This window comes from Cynoglossus semilaevis, chromosome 1 (assembly GCF_000523025.1).
Source record: "Cynoglossus semilaevis isolate Cse_v1.0 chromosome 1, Cse_v1.0, whole genome shotgun sequence".
Taxonomy (NCBI): Eukaryota; Metazoa; Chordata; class Actinopteri; order Pleuronectiformes; family Cynoglossidae; genus Cynoglossus; species Cynoglossus semilaevis.
Window position 1 is genome coordinate 18,861,021 of NC_024307.1, and position 19,034 is coordinate 18,880,054.

Consider the following 19,034-nt stretch of genomic DNA (forward strand, 5'->3'; position numbering starts at 1 on the left):
CTGGCCAACCGAGCCTCACAGCCCAGTGACTGGTTCTGAAACACACATGGGGTCATTATAATTCTAACATATTAACAATATACAGTAAGTGTTAAAACATTGACACAGAATGTGTGAATCTGAATTTGCTGCTTGAATAAAGAGAACAGCAAACACACCTTATTATAATATGACACTGTTTGTACACACATTTATTATTTGTATTTTATTTGATGAGTGTGACCTGCACTTAAAGTGAACAATTGTTAATTATTTAATTAAGTTAACATTTTTAAATTAAGCATGCACCAACCCAAATACTACTAAGAGTTTCAAAATATGTGTTCATTCATAGTTGGTTAAATTAATTACATTTTAGCATAACATAAATCCAACCCATAAACAGATGAAACTTTCAGTTCAGAAACAGCCACAACAAGAGGCAACTTGATTCACAAGTTTCAGCAACTACCTAACTATTAGGTTTAATCTCAATGACGTGTCATACCACATACCTTATGACACACCTGTATTAATACAATGTAGTACTGCAGGAATATTCAAAAATATCTAGCTTAAAGGAACTTTTTATTCTCCCCTAGTTTTACACGGAAACCACTTTTTATGTATGTGTGTGAATACATAGATGTATACATTTGCACATATATATATTTTATGTATGTAAAAATGATATATATAACACATTATGACATTCTTATGTCCATGACTATAAATGTGCTTTTACTATTTATTAATATTTATTATTATTATGTATTTACTATAGCTTGATTGTTGACTGAGTGATTCAAATTGTAAGACTGCTTCATATATCGTAATGTAATGTGTGTATATATATATAATTCATATGACTATATTTCACATCAGTATATATACAGTATATGTTGATCAAAGACAGAGCTCACTGATAACAGTTAGGTCCTGACCTCCTGTCTCTGTTTCTGTAACTCCTGATCCAGACGCTCCACTTCATGCTTTGAATCCATGAGTTGCTCTGTTTTCTCCTCTCTACAGACACAGACACAGACGCAGACACAGACACAGACACAGACACAGACACAGACACATACAAGGATTTTAACAAACTTCACCACGTGTTGTGTGAGGTTGGCAAATTAGTACCAGAGCGTAGTCATATGTTCATTACATTTATACAGAGCACAACGTCCATAGGCGGTGCATTAGGTTTGATGATACAGTACATTCACGTTGGCATGTTCTGTGGGATGACTTGGAGTCAGACCCCTGAGTTAGTCTCTAAATAAATGGCTGTCTGTGTGATTACGTAGCTGACTGGTCATAATGAGACAGCCTGGTAGACTATTCTGGGAGTATAACCACTTCAAGCTGCTGCCTATTTCCCACAGTCAGGTCTTAAATCAGTGATAAACAGAAACTGTGAGCTTCCCTGGAGTTTACCATTCATCAAAATGGAGGACAGATTTACAACCAGCCCAATCTGTTCTGTCTATTTTCATCATTTTCACACACACTGTGTAGGTTCTGTGTGTGGTTCTGTGTGGTTAGTGGTTAGGTTAATGCTTTCGTATACCATGTGGGCAGACTCACAGTTCTTGTCTGTATTTGCGCAGCTTGGCCTTGGTGTCGGCCAGTTCCACAGACAGATGTTGTTTCTCCTCTTTGCTCAGCCCTGTCACAGACACGTCTCCATCCCTCACCCTCAGACCCTGCCCACGCTCTGGGCTGCTCATGGCCAGGTTCCTGCACCACTCCTGGGGCTGCTGACTGAACAAGTAATCTCTCTCCTGAGTCAGGTCCAGAATCACCTGGAATGTAGAATTCCTGTTTTCAGAACCTTTGCCAGCAGGATTTTTTTTTTTTTTAAACACAAAATGATTTATTGTTGTTTTTTACTGGAAAACAGAGTTTTTAATAACAATAGTCTAAACTTTATCAAAGCTTATTATTTTATAACGCACAAATGTAATTATGTTAGTAAAAAGTATATGTTAGATACTGTCGGCACAGCAGCCGCTTTAATGGTTTTCACCTCGATGGCTTTGTCTCTCTGGTCAATCAGTTGTTGCACTGATGCAGCCATGGTTCGGGACAGAGGTTCCAGCTCCTGCTGCTCAAGCTCGGCTCCTTCCTCCAGCCAGGAGAGGTCAAGGACATTCAGCTGATTGTGTGTGACCTGAAAACACACCAGAGAGGTTTTTAGAAGAAAACAAAAATCTCTTCTTTTTGGTTCTCTCATCACAGATCACCAATCTCCTCATCTCCTCATCCATTACATTCCCTGTCCAACATATTCACCATTTGTCATGGGCACAGTTTCATTTTCTGATAGAACTGACTGTTGCCTTCATCTGGTAATCTGAATTTTATTCTTTAAATGTATTATATTTAAAAATTAAAAAACTATATAAATCAGCTGAATTTAAAGGGCAGAGATATCTTGGCTGATCCAGGTAAATGTTATATGTTAATGAAAAAGACATTCTAACATCTTTTGGCATTTGAAGTTGCAGATTCCTGGTCTAGTCTGTCAGTAATCTGGTTCACTCTCTGTTAATCTGCCTGACTAATTATATCCTGTACTCCCTCATTTCACCACCAGGTTCCCCTGTTTTCTTTCTTCTGACATGAATCCGTAGTTTCTCACTGCCCACCAGCTCGTCTCAGCTCCTCCCAAACTCTCTGCAGCTCTTTCTCTTCCTTAGTTTCCACTTCTTTGTTTCAGGATTTACAGGCTTCTTGTTTGTTTCCTCTGTCATCTCACCCACTATATTACCTTACACTACTGACACACTGACACCATGTGGAGGTACATACGGTACAGGAAGTCCATACAGCACCTGTGTGTTATATGGACTTATGCACAACTATGTAAATATATTTCTGTTTCTGACCCCAAATTCATCTGTTTGTGACCATACAGTGTAAGAATTAAACCATAGCCACACACAGAGCTACATGCATTTAATCAAAGGAACCCAACACATAATATAAGTATGATCAGATAATATAAAAGTTTTCAAGTTTTTAATATCACTTTTTGGTAAATCACTTTAGCCCCGATATTTGAATAGCAGCTCCCAAGTGCCAGAAAAGTGTGGACACTTTAACATAACAATAACCTCAGCTGAAGTCCAGCATCAGTGTGAAGCAGACGACCCTCACACACTGCATGTTTACAGTACAAACAAATCAACAACCCTGAATTTGTCAAGAAAAACTACTGATGTTAAGGCAAGAAACAGACACTTGTAGGTGTTCGTTTGATCCAATAATAACTTCTTCATTTTTCCTAATTTACTAACCATCCAGTAGTTAAAGATGACAAAATTAAAAGCTGTTTTTTTCTCCACTCCCTGCCACTGACCTGTATTGTTTGCTTTGTGACACACCTCTTCCAGTCTCAGAGGTCAAAAGTACAAACTTTATTTCACTACCACTCAACACTTTATCCAATCAGAAGCCAGGACTCCACAAAACTGAACTCCAGAAGTTTGGCTTTTTTAAGGTCTGTCAGACCACGGCCACACACAAAAGACCCCTGTTATAACTCCAGTGACATCAAAGAGAATAGTTGATCAAATTGTGGAATCAGAATGTCCCACTCAGAGCCCTGATTGGTCGGTTGTGCTTCACTGACCTCCTGAATGTGGGACACGATGGCAGCCTGAGTCTCGATCTCCAGCAGCTTGATCTTCTCGATCATTTCCTCCTTACGTTCACACTAACCACAGAACACACAGACAAATGAAGTGGGTATGAACGGAGTTGATATTTTCCATAGAAACAACAACAACACTTCAACATAACATTATTCATTCTTTTCATTTATCCTCTTCTCACTTCTCACGCACGGCCTTGAACTCTAATGAACCAAGTACAGACGAGAGGAAGACTGGAAGGAAGAGGAAGGGAAACCAGGAAGGAGGGAGTGAACCAATGAAAATACATTTTAATCTATTAGCAGAGAAAAACACGCCAGAGATGAGACTGAGAAAAAAAACACATTTGAAAAGGTTAGGAGAAATGGGAGTGGTGGAAATGAGAGAGAAGAAAGAGCTGACTGATCAAACAAAGAGACACAGCCTGAGCGTCACAGGTCACAGGTTGTTTTGACCCAGTAACTTCTCCAACAGTTACTGGAGAAAAAAACATTACTACGAGTCCACGTGTTTTTGAATCCTGCAGCGCTTGGGTCAGACATGCAAAACTAAACACACACATTTAATGGGAGCAACAGGGACGCATAATAAACTCCTGTGTGTGTGTGTGTGCGTGTGCGTGTGTGCGTGCGTGTGTTACCTGAACGGCACAGCCGAGGAGCAGCAACAAAAGTCTTTTCAGTTCTTCCATGCTCTTGGCTGCAGGGAACAAAAACCCACACAGACACACGAACATTAGAGTCACTAAAACTCAACACCTTTTTAAACCACAGTACAACAGGAATTATGAAGTAATTTAAGACGGCAGCAACTTTTTTTTTTTTTTTGCCTTTCTTTGTGTGTGTTGTGTTTGTTTTATAATCATAAATAATAACACAGGTGAAAAGAAGGAAACAAATGTCCATAAAGAGACTGAAGTGCATCTTTGAACTTTACCTTTGAAGAAAATGATCTAAAGACTGACTTCAGTGCCTGAGGCCTGACACGGTACACTACACGGAGCTAACTCTGCGCCGCTCACTGTAAACTCGGTACAATTACCCACCAAAAATAATGAAACCCAAGGGGACACATTTCTGTTCTTTGAGGAGAAGCAGTAACAAAGGCTGCGTGGCAAACAAACAAACAAACAAAAAAAGATGTGAAGAGTTTTGCATTTGGCAGTTGGTTTATTTTGTGTGGACTTTGCATGTTTGATTAAATGACAAGTACAATGATAGAGTACTAAGTAAAGAGTATTGTATGGTGTGTGTGTGTGTGTGTGTGTATAAACTTTCTGTTACCTGATATTGGATCCTTGGCGATGCAAAGGATGTTGGGAAGGGGCATGACAATCAACTGCTGCAGGTTCTCCTGTCACAGAAATGTTAACGTTAATGATAAAAGTTAATGAACAAAAGCCACCAAAGAACGATGGGAGGACAAAGAGTTTACACCTAAACTACATGAAGGACGTCCAGGGGACATACAGACGTCCACATTCACTTCAGTGACTCTGATCAGTGGAGGTTAGTAATACCCCGTAGACTACACAGACCGAGACAGACTGGTCCACAGGGAGTTTACCCCTTTGTACTACTGTTGTACTACAGTTGCCTGGGAACAGCTGAAAAAGTGGAGATCACTTACATCATCCAGGTATCAGCAGCACTGCTGGCCTGGTGTGTCAGACTTCTGCAAGAGTTTTGCCAAACGTGTTCATATGATTTGACATTGGAGGCTGTTGTTATTGTGGAACTCCCAGTGGTCAGCGAGCAAAGCCCACTTCTGCCTGCTGGTCCTGGGCGATACCAGAATCTTTGACTATATACTATAATACTTTTTTATGATATGTTTTTAAACACATGACAAAATACTGCCAATATAACAACTCTAATGTGTGTATTTCCTATTAGTCATAACAAATGACATCACTTTATTTTTACACCTATGTTACCTCAATATTTTAATTGCTACCATTTAGGGACAAAGACACAGAGTGGACCTGATCACATGTGGTCACTGCTCTCCTCTGGTCAGTGGTCACGTGACATGAATGGAGCACAAACGTCTGTATGTCGTCAGTTACCCTGAAGATGTGGAAGTGACACATGAGCTTTTTACATCTAATTATTAGTGCTGATACTTTGAGAGTAATCGATACTCAATACTTGTGTGAATACTTTATACTCCCATCACTACTGACAAAAACCTGCTAAGTGCTTTTGGCGTTCATACAGCATTCGTGTCTAACCCTGGTTTTACTGTGAAGATAAATCATCTAAAATGTTTTTATTTAAAAAGCCGCGAGAGAATAAAACAGAAGGAGGTTCATCTCCAGTAGGCAGCGCTGTTCAAATGTCACTGCTCATATAAAACTTCAGAATGACCGAGGGCTGTGGGTTTTCATGAAGGTAGCGCCAGATCTCAGTCATAGAATGTCACTGAATAAAAAGGCACTTTTAGTGAAAAGCAAAAACACCACATCCAGGAGGGGGGGGGGCTCTGCTACTGGAAGTCTAAAGGTGTTCAACCGGCCGTTTGACTGAAGGGGAAAAGGGCGCGGCCGCCGCAGCCATGGGCACAGAGCTATTGTGTAGAGGGAGGGGCAGGAAGGTGAAGTCATTAAAATGTAATATTTTATTTGTCTAAAAGCTGGGGAACTGCTACAGCCACACTGTAGTTTGTCATTCTGTTTGTTCACCAATCAAATAGGCCTGCAGGAGCAACGGTTTAAATAAAGTTACGTTTGGAAGCAATAGATGAGGATGTGTAGGGAGTTTTAGCCACTAAATGCTGGAGGGATGGAAAAGTGTGGGTGGGGGGGGGGGAGGGGTTGGGGTTGGGAACTGCTGCCTTATGGGAAAACTATCACAGATTCACTGGTTCACTCTCTGTATGTTCTCACTCTGTTTGTCTGGGTTTGAACTGCAATATTGGTTTCTTTCACAGTCCAAAAACATGAAGCTAAGGTTTAGTGTTCGCTCTTTACAGCAGTGTTTCCCAAAATTTTTCTGGGGATCCATATTTTAAAAGTCACAAACCTTCCTACCCACCGGAGGGTCGCGACCCAGTCTTTGAGAAACAATGCTTTACAGTGTGGCTATACAATGGTCAGGGGAGCTGTCCAAGGTGTAGTCTGACCTCGACCAATACTGGCTCCAACTCCAACATGTGGTTCATTTATTAAAGCAAACAAACCTGTTTTATTCCTTTCATTAACACTGAGTTGTGTTGCCGTGAGAATACTTTCCTTCTTTGTTTATACATTTACATAATAGTCATGTTAATAAAGTTCTACTTGGATCAGGAGACCAGTGAAGTACATGGTGACAGAAACGAGACAGGTAGAACTATCGGCTTACACTACAGTGAAGCTATGAGAGGTTTTGGAGCCACTGTGCGCAGAGTTAGAGGAAATTGTTGCAGATAATGTTACAGTGACCTATAAACCAGGAGGTAATGAGAGACCGCGGCGAGTCTCCACCTCTCCATCTAAAAAACACAGACAAACAGCAAGTACAGTGTGAATAAAACATGTGGGCCGACTACCAGATGTCTTCAAGGCCTTCAGCTGAGTCAAAGTGACTGGGAGCTAGCTCTACCGCAGCCTCGGCAACTACACGCAACTAAATAAACTATTCTCTCAAGGAAGAAGAAGGAGTCGCTTGTTTACCACTTCACTACTCAACTGGTAAACAACAACTAGTGAATGATGAACTGGAAAAAAAAAAGAAAAAAAGTTTGTTTTTTTTGTGTCGCCGTCTTCAGGAACCCTGAATATAAGAGGTGTCACCGTCTTCAGGAACCCTGAATATAAGAGAGAGAGAAAAGCTGTGTAGGATTCTGGACTATGGAGATTCTGAACTCCACATAATTATATGGTGGAAGTAAATGTTACCCCAGGCACAGCATTTGTGTTTCTCTGAGAGCTGGGTCAGCACAGTCACAGTAGGAGGGCACAGAGACTAAACTTACAACACAAACTCATCTGTAAGAGGTTTTGATTAGATGTGCATTTTTAATATTTTTTAGGAAACTTTGGTGGCGATCTACACTCACTTTATACGGCCTACACTGACATCAAAACTTGACTCTTTAATCCAATCAAATGACGACCATGCAGAGCCTGACAAACGGTCTTTGAGACTCCACCTGATCTGGTCCTATAGAGGCAACAGAGTTTAACCCTGTGTTAGCAGTAACGAGACGCAGCTCATCGTCATGTCTATGAATATTACTGATACAGGAAGTCCTCGGCTGACATCGGAGTTCAGTTCTTTGCAACAACGTAACTTAAGTTTTCGCCGTAAGGGAACCTACGTGTACCTGCATATTAGATATCGCAATATAAACAGGGACATGGAACCTGTTGGCCACGAAACTGTTGCTTTGACATGGATTTAGTCTCAGCAAAACAGGCAAAGTGCTGCTGAGGTCTTGTCCTGTTGTCAGCTAGCTCAGTAGAATAGGGCTGACGACTGAAACATCATGAAGGGCAAAAAGGTTAATAAGATATGACGTACCAGTGAATGTAAACAGAACCGTCTTCCTCATCAAAACGAGAGAAGTCTTTCTTAATAACTGTGTACATGGGGGTACATGGTAGTGACATAATGGCGTAATACCATAGGTCAAGGACGTCATAAACCAAGGACACCCTTAATGGTAATAACGGTAATGGTCTCAGAGAACAGTGGAGCAGCAGCAGTGGACTAACCTCACCATTCTGATACATCAAACTAAGGAAGTTCAATGAATATGCTAATTTTTATAATGCATAGTTATATCATTTTATAGGTGATAACTGGTGATGCTGATATTTCCATTAGGTTAAATGAATTCTTTAGGAGCCGTTTTAGTAAAACAGTGTCTTCTTCAGTTGAAACCCTTGTTTTGAACACTTCTGTGCCAAACAAAAACTGTTTTATTAGCATGTACAGTAGTAACCAGGGAAACATTGTGTCTAGACACGTGCCTTCATTTGGAAAAAACCCCACTATGGCGATACTGCCACTGTCTCAGGTCAGTGTGTATAATATATGAGGTAGATAACGTTACACGTGGGCTAATGCCATCTGTACACAAACGCACAGACACTGTGCTGTTCTCTCTCTCCACTAGGAAACACATCAGCACTGGCCGTGTGTGTGTGTGTGTGTGTGGGGGGGGGTGGGGGGGGCCCAGGGGGGGGAGGGTGAGCATCATCTGTGATCTATATTTTCCTACGATAACATTGACAGCAGTTTTAGCGTTGGCTTTAGTGGCCCATTTTAACACACGCAGGGATTGGCTTCAACCAGGGTCAACATTTTTTCTTTGATCCCCACAATCCAGTTGCAGGCCAGATTTGACAAAGCAATGAATTTAATTTTTTGTTAGGCTGACATCAATATATGTGATATAAATGATGAATTTGTTAATTATTTATTATTTAAACATTTGATTAACTTATCAAACGATAAGTTAATCACAAAACATTAGCATTAGCATTTACACAGATAATAATAATAATAATAATACATTTTATTTATAAGCGCCTTTCAAGTCACCCAAGGACACTATGTTGGTTTGTCCATAAAGGACAATAACTCTCATGACGTCCTAACCCAGGTCAATATACACACACACACACAATCACAATATTCTTTACCACGCAGTACGTGTGTGTGTGTGTGTGTGTGAAGTAGGCCAGAGGATTTGGAGACCAAAACATCCAATGCAGGCGCCATGGCTTTGTTTTCCATTTCCCATGGTAACCAGGGAGAAGTCAAGTGAGAAAGGTCGGGGGTGAGACACAGAATTCAATTCTGTTCAACTGATCAGTTTATTGATTTGTCTTTTCAGAACCGCCCTGGACCGGCTGAATGGAGGGCCCAGCAGGAGAGGGGAAAGGAGGTTTTCTTTGTATTCAAAGCTGGAGATATCAGATTACTCCCTATTGTACTGCAAAGAGGGAACAGAAGGGAGATGGGAGGCACCCCTCCCTCCTGCACACACACACTCACACACACTCACACACACACACGGAATAAGACTGAAAGGAGCTCCTGGACCAGCCAGTGTCTGCTGAGGCCTTTATCTAATTAGGATGAAGCCAACGTCTTCGTCAGCTGGATCCAGGTCTGTGTGTGCTGAGGCTACAGACTGTCTGTCAGGATTCACACCACGACACTCTTCATAGATCTCAAACTTCACCAACGTCTTGTTGCTTCTACTTCCCTGTCGAGATGCAACTCTAGGATGATTTTGTTTTTAATGTTTTTTGACACTTTACCATATTAATAAATACTTCATTATTCGATTAAACACAACTGAAAACTGATGTAAAACACATACATGTACCACATGTTATTTGTCTTTTTTCTTCAAGAAACGGAACAGAATGCTTTACATTTAGGGATGGTGATTTATCTGGATTAATCCTGACTAATTATAATAAATTATGGCCATGACGAATCATGATTAATATACATCTACTCTTTGATTAATCATATTTAAATTCTTATCAATAGACAGCCTTTGTATTTGTTTAAAAAAAATGCAGTTATCTATTTCCAAACACACAAAACCTAATACACCTTGAAACTCCTTCTGACCAGCTGAGCTGAAGTTCAAGACATTCACACTATTCTGAAAAGTATTCCATCGCTCGTCACCTCACGTACAGCATATCACTCTCCTCTAGGTCCACATAGAGGCAGCTGGAAGGAGCTACACTGTCATGTCTGTCAGCACATCACACCGAGGTCCATTATATTCTAGGATATTATCTGTATGTATCCTAAAGTATTGGTTTGGAACATACAAAGTCTGCTAAATCAACACTGTGGAAATAACATGTGTGTGTCTGAGAATGTGTCATAAGTGTGTGGTTGGAGATTAACCCCACGGCAGATTAACCCTACAGTGTCCAGACTGACCCAGTTTATTCTGTGTCCAGAACTGTTACCATGAAGAATAGATTATATTTACAACGACTGATTCAAAATTAAATACCAAACATTTCATTCTTCTTTGGTAATAGGTGAAGATGCTTTCATTTTCATGGTACCTGATGTGACTGACCACTGGCTTTGACAGGCTTTGACAGCATACTTGCATTGCATCACTGGATATGTCAGCAGCCTTGAGGCAGTTCTCACTGTGTTCTGTGCTTCCCCTTCATTCGTCAGCAGTGACACACCAAGCCACTGCTAAGATTTCACAGGTGAAATCATTTGATCCACGTTCACAGATGGAGGGAATAAGACAGGTGAGAACGAAAGACTTCAACCACTGAAGGTCCAGTCTGAGCACCATCACAGTTACATCAAGATCTGCAGCGAGGCTGTTAGGTCTTCAGTTGATAGGTCACCACAGAGTAAGCCAACCAAAAAAAACAACATATAAATCCACACAAAGACTGAAGAACTAACCCTCACCTCATACAAATCCACACAAAGACTGAAGAACTAACCATAACTATTTCACATCAAATCTACCAGGAGGTTCTGATCAACTGTCACCTTCATAAAAAGGTTCTGTTGCTTCAATGTTTGACGCTATGAGACTTATATATATTTTTATACGAATTGTTGGGTAAAAACGGGGGAAACCTTGTACAAGAATATATTAATATATACGGTACTTTTTATGTTGGGGCGATTGACTGTATTGAATCCATACAGCTGTATGGCACAATATTTTATTTTAATTGTTCCAGATCTCCCAGCACTCCCTTTGAGGTCAACTGGTTAATCCTGATCTACTCCTGCTTTAACTGCTGGTTATACCTCGCACTTCTTACAATAAAACAAACAGTTCCAGATAACTTTCATTTAGGGCCACTCTCTGGAATAATCACTGCTCTTCTCTTCAGAGCGATGTCCATACAGGCCATTCAGCCTGCTGTCTCTGTGACCATTAGCAGACATGGTGATGGGACGGATTGACAACACACTGTACCTGGTAGTAAGTCCTGATGTGTCTGGTCAGAACGCTCAGGTTGTGAAGGCGCAGCGACACGTCATTGTTCACGTTCTTGTTCAGCCTCTGATGACTGGGGCTTGGGTCACTATGGAGACACACACACAGAGAGAGACACACACACACACACACACACACACACACAGACACACCATAGGAGCAGAGAGATTGATGTTATTACAGGATTTTTAAGACAAAGACCATTACATTCACACACATTCCAGATCCAGGGCAACTATTGTGTCTGAGGGTCATTTATGCACACACCCTACCAGACTGATGTGCATATAAAGTGCTGTAGTGTAGAGTGACCTGACTACTAACTGTGAAGTCAGTTTTATATTATTGTCCACCGCTCACTGAACTGCAAAACATTTGAAGTAATATATCTGGATCAGGTCCCCCGCTTCTGAAGACACCGGGGTGAGGACAACTCTGGACCAAAGCAGCTGACCACACCCCTTATTAGGTTAATTAAGAAAAAAAACATCTCATTTATCTTTCAGACTGACAATAACGGCAACATATTCTGACAAGTGACACAGAAGTATCATTGTATTTGATAAAAGAACTGGACATTTCCTCAAGCAGCTCCTTTCAAATATACATTTGCGTGGTACAAAAAAAAAAAGTAAAAATATTTGTCTTTTAATTACATTAAACGTGGTTGGTGGTGTCGCTAACAAAGCTTAGAATTACAGACGGACTGATCGCAATGAATGGACGATTTCGATTTCTAATCATTTGTCAATTTTTACCATTTTCCCATCCCAGTCACTGTGAAACAGAACACAGTTCATGCTGAAAACAGCAGCACGCAGCTGCAAATCCAGAAGTTAGTGTGCTGACCATCGGTGCATCTCTACCTATAGTGTTGTTTGTGTTTATTACGGTGTTTAGAGGCAAGAATTTTGACTTTGATCTGGAGGGTTGTGCATTAGAAAACGCTGTGACCATTGGTCGGACCAGTCCTGAGGATTAGGAAGCATTTGAACTGGTCTGTTTTTATTGGTCATCGTGGTAAACTGGCTTTTTCCATCACATTTAGCAGATTACAGATGAGCCCAGATCAGGAGAAAACATGAAACCACAACCACAGGTATGCAAAAGAGAAGAGTGGGGGGGGGGGGGGGGTTAAGTTGGATTAAGTTATAAAGTCACAAGATTCTCTTCACTGGTTTGATTTACAGACACAAATGAGTGGAGACGGTCAGACAGATGTAGAGAGTGGTTGATTTAACAGCTGACTGCATCTCCCACTGCCTGCTCCACCAACTGTCATTGTTTGCCGTTCCTCTGTTAGCTTTCATCCTGAGCTCCTCTCTAACCTACTTTCCCATTTACCACCAGTAAACCCTGGTAGACCCCCACCCCGGTCTGCGGCAGCGTGGAGAACAATAGCCTGATTATCTTGTTGCTGACAATACAATACTCCTAACATATGAACATGTGCTAGTGTGCTGATACTGGGGCGTCAGGGTGGGCCAAGACGGAGGCTGTTTCACCTCCCACATACACTACCTAGTTGGGAACCATAGTTTGGTCACAGGTTCTGTCAATAAACAATTAACTACAGATTAATTACTGTGAATATATTTCTTCTTCAAAGTAAAGACAAGTTATAAATACAGTAACAGCCATACTACACTGGTAACGTCGTTTTACTACCATCTGTACTTTTATTTCAGATGAATTACCAGTAGTTTTCAGGCAGAACGACTGTTTATAAAAGTGGTGCAGACTAATGTGTCGAGTCAGTTTCATTTCCAAACTATGATAATCATCTGGTGAATAACGTTCACTGATTGTTTCAGTTGTTGAGTCGTTCAGTCTTGTTGAATTTGCATCCATTTCTGAGCAAATAAACAAATATTTAACTAAAAACCAGTTCTTTTTTGTCTTTTTGTGACCTAAAAAAAACCAGCCAGGAAATAATCAGACCGTCAGCCACAAACTACCACAGCGCATCTGTCACAGATGATCAGCTCAGCACTACTGAAACCTTAAGCAAACAGTTAAAGGGGAACTCCGGATAATTTGCCCATTAAAGAGTGTGTTTTTAAAAGAAACCTGCTCTACGATCAACTCACTTCAGGCTCTGTTTTATCAGCTTCACTACAGTCCTGCAGTAAACAAAGATTTTGGCCTTTTTTTTTTAGTAGAAGGAACTGGTTCTCATACCTTACTTCACAGCTCATAGTGAAGATATGATTGATATTAAGATTTTACAGAAGTGTGTGTGATTAGAGCAAAGATAAGTGGGTGGTCAGAGGAATTATTGGATATAAATGATTTAAAATGTTAATCTGATTAATATTCCCAAATTAATAAACATAATGACCACATTTCGTTTTGACAGTCCTATCTTTTGGGTAATTACAGGCTTAGGTATTTGGCCAATTTTGTACATTTTGCTTCAGTTTGTTTGTTTTGGATTAAATCCTCTGATTTAATCTAACATTTTTTTTGGGCTGATTACAATTTTGTATTTTTTGGTAAATGACTTGCCAATGCGATACCAATTTCCTTCAATCGACAGCATACTGCATACAAAGAGTCATGTGTTCTTCTGCACAAAATGTATTCTCATGACAGGTATTTATGAAGTATTTACCACAGACTCACAGGGCACAGGTTCTCTCTTTAATTTAGTTAATTTTCCAAATAAAGTTCTACTTTTCATGTTTGGTTCACAGTGGCAATAAAAGTCCAGTCATGTACAGTAGATCAAAGGGAACATTTCAGATATTTGTAGTTCATTTCGTCCCAGCTAGCCACTGCTAATTTTTGCCTATGGCACATATGAGCATTTTAATTTCCTGAGTCTTAGCTGAGCTCGGAGGGACAATAACCGTCTCCCCTCTGTGCACTTTCACGTGTTGTAACCCGGTGCAGCATATCTGGCTGTGGAGTTTACAACTCAATACCAATAAGTCAGGATGTGGTCACATGAGCCTTTTATACAGGAAACACTCTGAGCAGATGCCTTGTTCGCTCGTGCAAAAGAAAGACAAAACTGTGACAACTCTTTGAGCTGCTACCTACATGTGTGTCATGATCTTGTGCAGGAAGACGCCGTCCACCAGCTCCATGAACATGCTGACCCTTTCCTCTGAGCCCACGTGGTCACATGATCCCAGTGGACCCAACATCTGCACCTGTAGCAGAAAGGTGGAGGACAAGCACAGGTTATACATAGAAATGTGTGTATGATATTCAGTCTGGTAACATTGGTGGATAATGTAGAGCAGTGATTATCAACTGTTGGCCTGCCCGCTTAATCCAGCCCACCCAAACATCTAATCTGGGCCGTGACTGGACTCCAAAAAAAAATAAAAAAAAATCAAATAATAATGTATGTTTGTCCGGCCCCCAAATGTGTTTGTCTAGAAGAATACTGGTGCTCTGACAAACATATTTAGTGACCACTGATGTAGAGTTTTATTTTTAATTTATGAATGATGTTACCTCTTGTCAACATTTAGTCTAGGACCTGTTTACACAGCCTTGATAGGATACGACACAACTACAGTTGATTCTTCAGATACAGCGTTTTCACATGGATGCGGTGCAAACAATTCAGCGTCTAAACAGAGCTATGACTCCTATCCCTGTAGTACATATGACAGGCCTGTATGTGGCACTGTGTGAGCCTGCTCATAAAGCTTGTAAAAATAAAAAAAATCCTCAAAAAAGAAAGACAAAAAGTTTCAAATGGCTAACTGTAGCATTAGCCAAATTAGCTTCTCCTGCACAGTGAGGAGGAGCATGGTTTCCGCCATTGTTGTTATGGTGTGGCGTGGAGCAGGGTTACTGTTGTAAAGGTAACAGAGAGTGGGGACGACCGTATCATCTCACTCTGCTCCGTTCACACAGAGACGCCAGCGCCCCCTCTACTTCAGTAAACGGAGGGCACGCAGTTCTCCGCCCCAACAGGGCCTTCCAGCTTTAGCAAGGTCAATGGCCTTAAACACGTGAATTTACAGCCACTTCCAGCAGTTTTGTTGTCAATAAATAAACAGATTCTTTGTCTGTTGCTGCCGTTAGCACTTGTCCCCCTCCTCTCTGTGCCACCTCTGAAACATGACCTGTGAGAAGCGACGTTTGAGCGGGGAGGAACAACTCTTTGTGAAGTTTTGGCTCCTGAAAGGACAGAGTGTTGGGACAAAGGAGAGGTGTTCTCTACAATCACAGTCGGAGACAGTGAGAGACTGTCAGAGCAGACTCTCAGTCACTTCAGCTGTCAGAACATAAGACCAATAACAAAAGCATTTTAACACGGTTGCCCAACAAACATACATGGGATCGACCAAGGCCTTCTGTGTTTAGGACGTTCTGTTGACCTTATGTTTATGGACACACACACACACACACACACACTATGTGACCACAACAACCACCGCTAAAGATTACTACAACTACAAGCCCATGGTTCCTGTTCCTTTAGCCACAGGAGAACGTTTTTAAAACTTTCCTCTGACACTAGAGAAATCATCAAATAAAAGCATCTGTTTGCTGTAAACTTAGTTTGGAGTGAGATTTTTGTCCTATTCCGATTTTATTTGTAAGCTGTGACATGCTGGTACCGATTCTTTTTGCCGTTTCTGATTTTCTTCAATTGAGTGCATATAAAAACATAAAAATGTCCCTCAGCACTAAATTTAATTCTCAGAACAAGTAAAACAAAATGAAACATTTTCCACAAACTGCACTCACTCACAGGTACTCTCTTCAGTTCAACAACGGATAAAGTGCTTAGTGACTGGAATGAGGAAATAAATGAAAAGGAGTTCTTCTGCGTCCAACATTATAAAAAAATAAAAGTTTGTGCAATAAATCTGTATGAACCGTGTCTGTCCACTGAGAAGTTAACAATAAACTAAAGTTACTCGTCCAAACATCAGTTGCAAAACTAACTGTTGGTTCAGCGTTAGCCTGCAGAGGGCGGCTAATGTAGCGTAACACGACTTAAAACAGCATCTGAAAAACAATGCTGTCCTGTTAGTCTATATTAGGTTAGGTTGACCCCCCCCCCCCGCCCTCCTCATCTACACTTTTAGTGTCATCATGAGTTGAGATTGTTATCTCTATCTCGGCCTTTCTGAAGGAGAGGACCGTCATTGTGCATTTGGATCACAGTGAAACTTCACATGCTGTAAATAGCTGGAGGTGCATTTGCTGTGATGAATGAATGAATATGGGACAATTATAACCCACATTCCTGAGATATGCTGGCTTAGCACATGTCTGCATGTGTACGCTTCCCTCAAAGTGCTAAAACAACAGCTGAGCTGTGAGGCATCACTGCACAGTTGTGATGATTGGGAATACTGGGCAGGGAGTTCCATCCTGCCCAATCGAGGGATGGGACAACGTGTGAATACTCTGGTTAGGAGTCAGCGTGGTCCCAAGCATTTGTTGAGAGCACTGTACTGTACAGCAAGGGATCCCAACTGCAGTCCATGGACTGGTCCATAGACTGGCCCATAGACTGGCCCATAGAGTGGCCCATAGACTGGCCCATAGACTGGCCCATAGAGTGGCCCATAGACTGGCCCATAGAGTGGCCCATAGAGTGGCCCATAGAGTGGCCCATAGACTGGCCCATAGACTGGCCCATAGAGTGGCCCATAGAGTGGCCCATAGAGTGGCCCATAGACTGGCCCATAGACTGGCCCATAGAGTGGCCCATAGGTCATTTGGTACTGGGCCACAGCAAAAAATAAATAAATTACGTGTCCGGTCATTTCCAACTTTTTTCATTTAAAGATAATACATAATTTTTTCAAAAAAATATATCTTTCTGACTGCAATAGTAACAGAATAAAGTCTGATGTTTTACTAAACAAGTCTCCTTCTGCTGCTGTACGGAACTCAAGAAATGTAAATAGTGAAATTTAGCAACCATTGATGAAGTCAGTATAACTGATGTTGGCAATGCTCAAATGACTCATTTAAAAGAAAATATTTTTCCAACATACAACATAGAACAAAGAAAAAGGTCGATGTTCAATCAGAGCAGTATTGACGAGTCCACGTCTCTATTGTAAGTTTGTAAATATATAAATCAAAGACACAATAATATTGTTTGTTGATGTAAAGCATTCAGACGTGGATGGTATTTTAACATTTGAATCTTTAAAGTTGCTACGGATGTTTCATGAACAAGTTTCTAAGTGAAGGTCAAAGTCAGAGCTGTCAGCTGAAAACTGTCAATCAATAAGGTCTGTGTCAGTACTGGTCTACTACTCACATCTCTACAGAGGTTGGAAACAGCCCCATAAACCAGAGTGTGTCATCACAGTTATACTGAAAATCTTTAGAAACTCTGTAGCTTAGGATCTTTTCTTTTCTGTTTTCCCAATAGAGTCATCAAGTAGTAGTTCATTTGTATATGAAGACAAGTCAACTTGATCAGAGGTTGCCATCATTACAGTATAAACTGTCATTTACAAAATCCCCTCAGTATGTAGTCATATTGTTATGAAAAAGAAACACAATTAAACACTATTAAACAAAATTTGACTGGTGTTCTTTCACTTTCAGTTCATTACAAGTACTTGTGACAACAGAAGTACCCTTGTAAGTAGCTTTGTACATTTACAGTAGATAAGCGCACCAGGCAGGATGTTTTATTTTAACATGCTTTGCACTAAGAATAAAGTAGAAACCATACAGAAAATCTCCCAAAGGGAACTCCCGAGGGATCAATAAAGTGCTATCTCTCCATCTAGCTAGCTAAAGTACCACACATGGTACAGTCCTGTAGACTGTGGAGGCTGTAGGGTGCATAGCTAATGTTAGCACTCCCTACATTGTCGCCTCCTGACTCACATCCTGTGCCAGTGTACAGCCTGAGACACAGACACCTGCTGCTAACCATAGCACGGCTGCAACTGTAGATTCAAAACAGAAGTCTTTACCTGACACATATGGCTAACATAGAACCTTATAGTAGCTACAAACGTCTGTTATTTTGAGAACTAAGACAGAGTGAAACGATGTGTTCCACTGCTCACTTTATATACTGTATAAAAGGCCTGAGAAAAACACCTACTGCCATCACTCAAAGTTGAAATCTCGTTCCCTAATGATAAAACTAAAAGACTTGTGGTATATTTTTTGCATTCGACCAAGATGGCTAAATCTGTTGGCTGACCAGTAAGGTAAACAGGATACAGGATTAAGGGGAAACAGGAAGTAGCACACAGGGAATAACCTGTTGACTGCTTCTTTCAGGGTCCAGTCTGGGCTGGAAGCCGTGGGCAGTTAGACAAAAATAGACTGCTGTCCACTCAGGAGTTTTTAAAAATGTTTTCAGACTAATCCTAAATGTTGCACAAAATCTCGACTAAACAGCACAAAACAGTGCAAAAAAAAGAAAGAACTAAAGCCACACAATGTACAGTCTTCATTAGGTTACACATGAGCAGCCTACAGGAAGACTGT

The 19,034-nt window shown here is 40.8% G+C and overlaps 1 protein-coding gene across 1 annotated transcript in view; it reads right to left on the reverse strand.

The window, feature by feature from the left end:
* ccdc88c (coiled-coil domain containing 88C) overlaps window positions 1-19,034 on the reverse strand; it is a 35,592-nt gene that overhangs the window by 14,645 nt on the left and 1,913 nt on the right. The window contains 10 exon segments of the mRNA XM_008316630.3: window positions 1-2; window positions 5-35; window positions 924-1,005; window positions 1,567-1,784; window positions 2,009-2,152; window positions 3,617-3,700; window positions 4,279-4,337; window positions 4,922-4,991; window positions 11,565-11,673; window positions 14,631-14,743. The exon segment at window positions 1-2 is cut by the window's left edge and continues 123 nt beyond it. Coding sequence (XP_008314852.1) covers window positions 1-2; window positions 5-35; window positions 924-1,005; window positions 1,567-1,784; window positions 2,009-2,152; window positions 3,617-3,700; window positions 4,279-4,337; window positions 4,922-4,991; window positions 11,565-11,673; window positions 14,631-14,743 — 912 coding nt within the window.